Consider the following 11,456-nt stretch of genomic DNA (forward strand, 5'->3'; position numbering starts at 1 on the left):
GGGTATAAATTATAAATTTTATTTTTTAGTTTAACTTCAATAGTGTCAATTTGGTTCAATTTCAACGTTGCAGAGTTGATAAAAAAGAGTAAATAATTCAGGTTCTAAATTTTATTTTTTTGTTTCATTTTTCCTCTATGTCCTAAATTAACTCGTAGGAATATAAAGTTTAAATCTAGATATAAGAAACATAAGAAAAAGAAAATATTTGTTACATTAACTAGAAATATTAGAAAGAAGACTCTTTTTAAGTTGGTAGAAAGTTGATAATGATTAACTCTTAAAGGTTTATTTAAGGTTTTGGGTTAAAGTGTGGTGTCTAACTCACTTGTAGAGTTGTTTTTGAGCCCAATGTGGATAATCCCTTGGCTGCCCCCTCGTGATGACCCAACAGTGGTATCACAGCCGATAGTTCGACGAAGCGTTGAACTGGCTCCTTGTATCGAAAGTCTTTCTGACAAAGGTGGTCAGGCGGCGAATCCCGTGGAGTAGTGTCGCTTACAAAGGTACAAGTGTATGATGTATAAAGCTTCCGCTTGAGGGGGGCATATCCTAGAGTGGATGGACTCACACTTGAGGGGGAGATTGTTGTGGCAAGTGTGAATTAAGTCTCACATTGCTTAGAAAAGTGAAGGTTGAACACTTTATAAGTGAGAAAACCCATAAAACCTAACACCTTAAGATTTTGGGTAAGAGTGTGATGTCCAACTCACTTGTAAAGTTATTTTTTAGCCCAATGTGGATGATCCATCGGCTGCCCCTCGTGATGACCCAACAAAAATATATCTCTATCAGATGTTATTTACGATAATAGCTATTTGTAATGTGTTGTATGCTATTTTAGAATTTAAATAAAAAACGACTCTTTAAATTTTTTGTATTTTTTTTAATTAGAAACCATTTTTAATAAACATGGCTACATATAATCAAAACTGACTCTACATATTCGTGTCATACAACACGCCTAATCAAGGTGCCTCTGCATCACACTAGTACAGAAAGGGGTTTTAACTACTGGCGAAATTGACTTTTCACGTCGGTTGGTGACCCGTCGTATACACCATTGTCGTTGTAAGTCTGGGGATTCCACGTCGGGTCGTTTAATACGCGACGTGGTATCCTGATTTTTGCATTAACTTTTATTTAAAATCATGGGGATTCCACGTCGGTTTTTCCAATTCCCCGTAGTGAAATATGGGGTTTTCACGTCGGTTAAACTGAATACCTGTGGTGGTATGTTTGGTTTCCAATTTTTTAATTTAAATCATGGGGATTCCACGTCGGTTTTTCCAATTCCCCGCAGTGAAATATGGGGTTTTCACGTCCGTTAAAATGAATATCAGTAGTGGTATGTTTGATTTTCCAGTTTTTTAATTAAGAAATGGGGATTCCACTATGGGGAATTCCATTTATCCGTAGTTGTATGTTTGCTTTTGTCCAATATAGATGTGGTAAATTACTCTTAGCAGGAAATTTAAATACACATGATGATACTATTATTCCTACATTATCTTACTCAAACCAACATAAATACTACTGTAGTGAACATGCCTGCAAGTAGGAATGAACGGATCATGCAGAATATGCGTAATTTCAGTACTTACAAACTATATGATATTGGATGGAAGTCTAACCTTTGCAATTGTTCTTCTAACTCCTTGCACTTCGCCAAAGCTGCTTCATGAGATCTCTTTTCATCTTGGGAGTATTAATTCCCTCAACAAACTTTCTACAACTTGAATATGCTATTCTTAACCTTCTCTTCTTCAATAGATTGTTGGTGACCATCCGAATGAAGATATTGGGTACACGTTCCTAGAACTGTCTCAGCAGCTCCTTTCCAATGTATATGCACTCCATAATCCGCGCCTGCCAAGAAGATTACAACAAATGTTTCTGATTTGCATATTCATTCAAATTGGTTTTTCAAAAAACAAACAAAACATGTTTTGAGATACATTAGAGTATTAAAACATCAAATTTAAAATATCAATTAAACTTCATAGTTATAATTGTAAGTCTTCTTCTGATAGGGTTCAGATCACAAAAGTAGAGAAAATGGATATGAAAAGGGAAATAGCAATTGTATTAATGAAACAAGAAAACAATTACAATGTGTAGCAATGGTGAAATAAGAAAATAAAAGGGTAACAAACTGATAGCAGTAACTATCAGCCCCAAAAGCTAAAAAGCTTCCCAAATCACCAAGATGGTGATCCCATAATTCTAACCTAAAAACTAGGCTAAGTTATTCTTTTCTCTTGCTACTCTTTATATAGTTACTATTACTTGCCACCTCATCATTCTTTCCTTTCTTTCCACATTTTAGGCTTGGGCCAAAGTCAAGGCCCAATCCATGATTTAAGTCTCTATCAATACTCACCCCTTCAAACAACCTTGTCCTCAAGGTTGAACTTATTTTACATCCATCAAACTTGCCTCTATCAAAAACAAAGTTGAACAACCCATGACAGATGAAGATTATTCTCCAACAGACTTCAATAATAGCTCTCATAGCATTTGGTAGGGTTACTAATTTGTTGAAGGAACAAACTGGAATGAGCTTGAAGTTGGACACTAATTGCACTAATATATTGGGGAACCAGTGCCTCATAACATTCTTGACTTTTCCATCGTAATCCTGATGTTGATGATAGATTTGAACTTGACCCATTAATCCAAAAAGTAACCACTGCGTACAGATTTTCAATGACAATGTAATAACATCTATTTTGTGGTTTCTATCAAATAAGATTTCACAAAGCTTTCCTCTATCATAAACAAAATTCAGCACAAAATTCAGGAAACTATATAATGATGGAAAACCTTCCAGCCACATTCATGAGTACACTCTGCTACTACCATAGGAATATTGGGCTTACTTGGATCCCATTGTATGATCCCAAGTGATGAATACAATGACATCTTTTTCACAATGGTTAAATCCAACAACTCCTCAAAACAAGCATTAACACCCCATTCCTCATTCAATCCTTCCACAGTGTGCCTTGAAGGCCAACAAACATGCCAAAGACCACATACATATGAAGTACAGAGTACACCGTGATTTTTCTCTTCCTTTTTACTCCTCCAATAAGCATCATTAGGAACCATGCTGCAGTTACTTTCTACTATAAGCAGAGGGAAAAATATGTTATCGGTCACATCTTTAGCTAAGAGACAATCAAGCTCATTTGTAGCATCCCATATAATTAATGTTGCATTCTCTTGATCAATATGTGAGCTTAACGCAAAAAACTTATGAGCTGAGATTTGTTTCAGAACTATAAAAATATTCTCACATCCCACATAGTTGGAGATCAAAGATTTCCATGATATAGTTCCTATCACATTTAACCCTTGAAACAATTTTCTCACACCAATTAGAGAATCACAATTGCAGTACATACCGATTAGGCACTAGGGAAGCATCATAAACCCAAAAAACATGCCCAAAAAATGATTCTCTCAGCTTCAAACTCATGAGATCACCACCAACTGTGATGATGGTAGTTCCATCTCTAATAACACAAATCCACCTCTCTTGTCGTGCATACCCATTGATAAAGGTTGACTTTGGTAACAATCCTTCACCCACCACTAAGCCTTTAGTCAGAATTTCAATACCAAATGAAGAATAGCTACAACTCTCTTCCTTCTCCTTTGCAACCCAAATTAGAACGCACACCACAAGGGCTTGCGGCGATGACCGTGGATGGACTTGAGAAAATTGTAACGGCGACGACCTAATCAAAGTAGGAGTTTGCATCAGGTACGCCGCACTCACCGAAATGCCTCGCAGAGAGAAATACATATTCGGGAACTGTTGTAACAGTGGAGAAGCGCGCACTAGAAACGACGGCAAGACAGGGCATTCGGTTTGCTGTTTCCCGTTGGGTTTCCATCGGGTTATGACTCGGGTCGGGTTATGAACACATGGATTATTAAGCAAACAGACTTTATTTTGGGCCTGCTTCAGTAGTTGTGCTCCAGCCCACTTTCTATTCCCTTTTCCCCACTTACTAGAATTATTATGGTTCTGATCCAGTAGGGTTAAAATGTGACCTGACTCACACATTACCCAATTTACCCTTAACTTCTCTAGATCTTTCCTACCTTCAGCAACGTGCACATCTCGTGACTCATCAGAAATTGAATCCTCCCCAATCATAAAAATGTTGGTCACCGGAGACTGTGGAGGGCTTGTATCTGGCGGTTCAGGCGGCGGTCCTCGCCGTGAAAGCACCGTCGACGGCGGCAAACTAGTGTCGGACGGTTGCAATGTAAGATCCGAATCAGTGTCCGGTGGTTTCAACAGGTTTGGTGGATCTGGTGGCTTGGGCTGTGGAGGGATCCTCTCCCAACAATATCCGACCGGTGACGACACATCCAACAACTTTTGTGGCGGCGATGACTAAAAAATCCAACCCGTTTCTGACTTCATCTTGTTCTCTCGATATGCTTCCTTCTCTTCTCTCACCATCTTTGTTGTTACGGTTGCTTCTCCATCGTCGACGGTTGCTGCTGTCATCTTCACGGATTGTTCTTCCCTCATTCCCATGGTTTTCGACAAATCTTTTTCTGCTTTTGGATTTTCCAAGATCAATCCCTCCAATGGTTGCTTCATCTGTGTACCAAACCTTCCAATCATAGCTCTGGAAAATGATTTCCAGTCTGCATCCACATGCTCTTCATTCCAGGAAATAAACCACAACATTGCTTCTTTGTCTTCCATGCTCATGAAAGCCCATTGAAGCTTATCACGAGAAGGAACTTCATTCTTCTCAAAGAACCTTTCAGCCGCATTGATCCAGCCAACAGGATCAATCCCCATGAAATCTGGTAATTGCTTCTTCATAGTCCAAACATCCTCCATTACTGTCTCCTCGTCGGATCCGGTAGGTCGGACCAATTGATAGGGTTCAGATCACAAAAGTAGAGAAAATGGATGTGAAAAGGGAAATAGCAATTGTATTAATGAAACAAGGAAACAATTACAATGTGTAGCAATGGTGAAATAAGAAAATAAAAGGGTAACAAACTGATAGCAGTAACTATCAGCCCCAAAAGCTAAAAAGCTTCCCAAATCACCAAGATGGTGATCCCATAATTCTAACCTAAAAACTAGGCTAAGTTATTCTTTTCTCTTGCTACTCTTTATATAGTTACTATTACTTGCCACCTCATCATTCTTTCCTTTCTTTCCACATTTTAGGCTTGGGCCAAAGTCAAGGCCCAATCCATGATTTAAGTCTCTATCATCTTCTCTTCACATCCATAAACAATTATCACAACAAAAACAAAACTAAAGATGCAATTTGATTTTAGAACAGAATTTAAAATAAAAATTCTAAATCAATTAATGGCCCAATTGAAGGCAATAAAGAGATGATTTGCTTGTGTATCAGTGGCATACACATTACACATTCAAGCATTGCATTTGTCCAGCCACAAAACAAAAGAGTAAACCAAAACAGTGAGTATGATTAATTTAGATAAGTATATGATATATTAGGTAAATAAATCCAAGTCTCTTGTAAGTACATGTCATAATATATGACTGTCATATACTAAAATGCAGCATATGCAATTGATACACTGAAGTGAAATGTGAGTTCTAACATGCAAACATGCAATTCCCTACATTAAGACTGAGTCAGAAAAATTAAAAGAAGACTAGATAGTGGGTGAGTAGGATCATAAAGAAATACGAGAGGTGTCACTTTGAAGTAGAGAAAAGAGTGGGAAACGGTTATCTCTAATGCATAAAATGTGATAGCTGTTTCTATTTTTATGGAACGATTATTACCAACATGCCTTATATTTTCAAGCTAGTGCACATTGAAAATAACACAACTAGTAGTGGTAAACAGATATATATGACTATTAATTAATGATGGTGCTATGAGATCAAAGAGCTTCCACATATGATATGAGGTAAGCTTCTATATATACTATAACACTAACTGAAATAAATTATTCTTGCAAAATACTTACTATTAAAAAGTAAACAAAAGTGAACAAAAGAAGAACAAAAGTGAACCCTAGGTTTTAACATGAACCCTAAAAAGAAAAAAGAAAAACGAAATTATATGAACCCTAGGTTTTAACATAAACCCCAATTGCATAAACCCTAAAACCATAAATTAGAACGAAGATTAATACCTGAGAACACGACGAATGAAGAACACGCTTCCAGAACACGAAGAATGAAGAACACGGTTTGGGGTTTCAAAGAGAAGAATAAGGCGATTTAGGGATTTGGGTTTCAAAGAGAAGAATGAAGAATTTTATGTGTTTGCTGTGAAGAAGAATGAAAACGATTTAGGGATTTGGGATTCAGGGATTTCAAAGAGAATTAGGGATTTGAGATTTAATAATCATAGCAACTAAGAAAATCAGTAGTGAAATCCCTTGTCTATGAACTTTTCACTACTGGTATTCAAATATTAGTAGTGGAATCTTTTGGTCAATTGTGTTTCACTACTGGTATTCACATATCAGTAGTGAAATCCCTTATCCAAAAGTCTTTTTTCTAGTAGTGATCATTTGGAAACTATAAGTTTCAAACAGACCAATATCACAATCATCATATACTAAATCAGCATTTTCTTAATCTTGTTTTTCTGACCACAAAAAAAAAAAAGTCAGCATTTTTTTCCATGACCTTAACTGCACGTGGAATATTCTCACACGGACTAACATGCTAAATTTCAAAAACAAGCTTGATCGATCAGTTTTACACATAAAATAGAAAAAACCAAAGTATAGTCTTTAAAATTGTAAAAATTGTTAAATACCCTTTAAAATTTTGAAATGTCAATTTTAGGAAGGTATTTGAAAATTTCAATAAAGTATTTGACAGTTTTAGCAATTTCAAAGGTTATTTGGCCTAGAATGAAAAATGTCGAGATTCCACCTTGTTTTAGTCTCTCGTGTCAACTTTTTTCCTGTTTTATTTAGAAGAAATTGACACTTTCTATGCAATTTCTCTTGTCTATATTTATCTCGCACCCCTTATTCCTATGTTCCAATCACGGTGTAAATGTTAGAATACTTGACTAGGTCATGGAGCAACATTAAAACACTTAAGGAGAATTTATAGTTGGGCATGTTGTGGAATAGCTTAATCAAAAGCATACAAAATATACCTTGAATAAAATAACATTAATTACTTTAGTTGGGAAAACAATCAGAATTTTTTTACACAAGTAAAAATAAACATAATCTCCGCGCAAAAAAAAAAACTAAATAAAATCAACCCAAAATAATAATTTATTGGTTTAAATGCAATTTTTATCCCCTATATATTTTCCTTTTTTTTTATGTTTTGGTCCCCTATTTTAGTTTTTTCGAAAGGAGAGGAACTTGGTAATTCATAATTTGACTCCGGAATAAGTAAAGTCTAACAAAAATTATTATTCTCACCGGAAAATTTTCAATTAGAGAATAACATCCCTCATCAATGACATAATAACAGAAAATAACATACTCTAGAAGAAACATACTCTAGAAGAAGGATTTTTTCTTTTCTTTTATTTCTCCGAAAGGCATAAGAAATTTCCAAGAAAAATGAAAATACTATGTATAAATAATCCCTATCAAAAATAAAATAACTATATATAAATAATCCCATCCCAACCTACAGTATACTTTATAGAAACCATATTTTTATAACCTTGGTTTCAATTAAAGCCATTGTTGTCCAATATTTAATTCACCAGCTAATACAAACAACCATGAGGTTCATGTCTTTGCTAATTAAATATCAATTATTAGCAATTATATTCACTATCATATCCCTTACAAAAGTTAGTTGCTTGAATTTCACTTTCTCAACCTTTCACCAAAACGATGCAAACAAATTGTTACTCAATTATTCATATATACAAAGTGAAGCCATACAAGTAACCGCAGAAAATAGTAAAGCTTCGATGTCGAATTTATCTGGACGTGCTTTATACAAGGATCCATTCAAAATTGCTTCATTCAACACCACTTTTGTTCTCAATATAACTCCTGACACTTCCCCTGGTGGAGAAGGCATAGCTTTTATCTTAGCCTCAGAACCAACTCGCCCTGAAAACAGTTCAGGACAATGGCTTGGTATTGTAAATGCTTCCACCAATGGAACTTCTCGAGCCGCAATTCTTGCAGTTGAGTTTGATACACGAAAGAGTTCAATTGAAGACGGACCTGACAACCATGTTGGAATCAATATAAACAGCATATCCTCCTTGAAACAAGCATCATTATCAAACACTAAGGTGAATCTTTCATCTGGTAAAGATGTAACTATAAGAATTGAATATTCTAATGATGTGATATTTGTTTTTGGTTCAATGAGTGGAAATTCACAAGTATCTATGGAGACCCTTTTGGTATCTCCACCTCTTAATCTCTCTTCCTATTTTAAACAAGAGGTTTATGTCGGTTTCTCTGCTTCAACAAGCAATTACACAGAGCTAAACTGTGTAAAAGCATGGGAATTCAATGGTGTAGATAATGGTGTAGATATTGGTAGTAACAAAAATTACTTGTGGATTTTTATTATTATTCCAATAGTATTATTGATTATAATCATAGGTGGATTAGTCTTTTTCTTCCTTTATTTTAAAAGGAAAAAAAACATGGAAATTGAAGAAGATACATATGGAGGGATAGAGGATCAAATTCAACACTCATCTATGGCTCCAAAGAAATATAAACTAAAGGAATTGATGATAGCAACAAGTGATTTCAGCCGTCGGAACAAACTTGGCGAAGGTGGATTTGGAACGGTTTATAAGGGTATTCTTGAAAACAACAAAGAGATAGCTGTGAAGAGAGTCTCGAAGAACTCGCGTCAAGGAAAGCAAGAATTTATGGCAGAAGTTACAACAATTGGAAGCCTACACCACAAAAACTTGGTGAAACTTATTGGTTGGTGCTACGAAAGCAAAGAGCTTCTCCTCGTTTACGAGTTCATGCCTAAAGGAAGCTTAGACAAATACCTATTTAACCAATCAAGTGAATTAGAATCACAATATTCTAAAGTACTTGATTGGAAAACTAGGAATAGCGTGATTCGTGATGTAGCACAAGCATTGGATTATCTTCATAATGGTTGTGAAAGAAGGGTACTTCATAGAGATATTAAAGCAAGCAATATAATGTTGGACTTAGATTACGTCGCTAAATTAGGTGATTTTGGATTAGCGCGTACAGTTCAAAAGAGAAATGAAACTCATCACTCGACAAAGGAAATTGCGGGGACCCCAGGTTATATGGCACCTGAAACTTTTCTAATAGGAAGAGCAACGGTCGAAACAGATGTGTATGCATTTGGTGTACTTGTTTTAGAAGTTGTGTGTGGGAGAAGACCGGGAAATGTGTTTGCACAAGACGATTATAAAAATAGTATAGTGTATCAAGTTTGGGAGCTTTATGGAAAAGGTGAAATTGTTAGTGTTGTGGATAAAAGGATAAGTTGTGAAGAGAAAGAGGTTGAGAGGGTAAAATGGGAAGAAGAAATTGAAATTGTGCTTGTTCTTGGTTTGGCATGTTGTCATCCAAATCCTAATGAAAGACCATCAATGAAAAGTGTTTTAATGGTTTTAAATGGAGAAGCATCTCCTCCAATTATTCCAATGGAAAGACCTTCTTTTGTTTGGCCAGCTATGCCTTCATCTTTCAAAGAAGGTGAAGATAATTCTCTTATCAATGGTCCATTCACTCAACTTAGTGGAAGATAGAAAATACAAGTTATTAAGTTTAATTATATGTGTCAATGTTGTGTCAGTTTTCGACAATGATGTATATATATAATTTGAATTGTCGGTGTCACATAGTTTATTATATTATTTAGCCCTTTTTTAAAAAGTTTATGTATTTTCGATTTATGACATTAATTTTCTCTTTCGATGTGTACATTATGTACTATAGTTTGATGAATATTTGCATACCACTTTTTTTGTTGTGTAAATTTTTCAACAATCTCTCTCTGATGTATTATTTTTTTAGGGAGCTAGCATAGTGTGTTTCGGTTGTAGGTTCCGTTGGTGTATGAGAGGTTTTTTGTTATTAGCTCCTTGTCCTCTAGCGTAGTTTTGATTTAGATTGGTGCTTGATAATCACTAAAATGTGCATAGTTTTTACGTAGTAATTTTATTAAATAAATTAAACTTTTATTTAAGTTTTATGAGAACTATTTACTTGTTTTGTCTTATTTTGTATATTTAGAGTAAAAGTTTGGAATATGAAAAAATGAGGTTTTCTGTCAAAAAAAAAAAAAAGAGGTATTTGATTGATGCATATTATGATGTCTTATTGATCAAGATTTTATTTATGATAAGTGGAAGGCATTTCTTAAAGAAGAGAAAGTGAGTCATAAGGTTGAGAATTTATAAAAACCCAAAGATCCTTATTATGACCATACATGTTATAGGGGACCTTACACAACAATGGCGGCAAAATCTGTCGGAAAAGCAACCAGAATTTTAAAAAAAAAAATGAAAAAAAAACTTTGGATTTTGCAGCGGTTTGAAGCTGACGCAAAAAATAGGTGGAAAAAATTTCAAAATGAGGCATTTGAGGCAGTTTCAAGCCGACGCAAAATGTAGACGGGAAAATATTTCATTCTCTCTACCTTTTCTCTACACATTCTCTATTTCTCCTCTCTATAATTTCTCTATTCATTCTTTCTCAACTCATTCTTTTTCTGTATACGTTCAATTTCTCGACTCATTCTTTCTCTATAATATTTGCTAATTTGATTTTAAAAAGTCTCGTTCGCTCTAGGGTGGGGTGCGGATGGAGGGGAGTGGGAGTGGAGGAGGCAGTTAAGAGCGTGGGAGGAGGAGATGTTGGGGGAGTGTCAGTCTTTTCTTTTTAACATTTTCTTGCAGACTCTTTCTTTGGACAGGTGGCAGTGGAGACCTGATCCTGACACAGGTTATACTGTTAGGGGGGCATACCAGCTCCTGATATCTCATGATTTGGTTTCTATGGATGTCGCGAATAATCTCATTTGGCACCCTCAGGTTCCTTTGAAGGTCTTCATCGTTGCGTGACGTTTATTACGTGACAAGTTGCCCACGAGAGTGAATCTGGTTAGTTGACGGGTTTTATCTTCTACAGCTCACATGTGTGTTTTTGGATGTGGTGAGGCTGAGTCGGTCCATCACTTATTCATATCTTGCGGTTTTGTTGGTTCTCTTTGGGATTCAGTGCGTTCTTGGATTGGCATTTCTTTGGTGGACTTCGTTTCTCTGCGTGATCACTTTATCCAGTTCACATCTTCAGCAGGTGGATCCCGAGCGTGCCGATCTTGTCTACAGCTCATTTGGCTTGGTTGTGTTTGGGCTGTATGGACGGAGAGAAATCATCGATTGTTTAGAGGCTCACCAGATATGCCCCATATTTTGTTGGACAAGATCAAGCTTTTTTCATTTAGGTGGTTGAAGTCGACGAACATT

The 11,456-nt window shown here is 35.8% G+C and overlaps 1 protein-coding gene across 1 annotated transcript; it reads left to right on the top strand.

Annotated features, from left to right (window-relative positions):
* Positions 1–7,647: 7,647 nt before the first annotated feature.
* Positions 7,648–10,110, top strand: LOC123898958 (probable L-type lectin-domain containing receptor kinase S.5). Its single transcript, XM_045950006.1, has one exon. The coding sequence runs from the start codon at positions 7,740–7,742 to the stop codon at positions 9,732–9,734; it is 1,995 nt and encodes a 664-aa protein (XP_045805962.1). The 5' UTR covers positions 7,648–7,739; the 3' UTR covers positions 9,735–10,110.
* Positions 10,111–11,456: the final 1,346 nt, after the last annotated feature.

This window comes from Trifolium pratense, linkage group LG1 (genome assembly GCF_020283565.1).
Source record: "Trifolium pratense cultivar HEN17-A07 linkage group LG1, ARS_RC_1.1, whole genome shotgun sequence".
Taxonomy (NCBI): Eukaryota; Viridiplantae; Streptophyta; class Magnoliopsida; order Fabales; family Fabaceae; genus Trifolium; species Trifolium pratense.

What these genes read in the sequence shown, in the direction of transcription:
- LOC123898958 (XM_045950006.1), top strand. Translation starts at nt 7,740, where the DNA reads ATGAGGTTCATGTCTTTGCTAATTAAATATCAATTATTAGCAATTATA.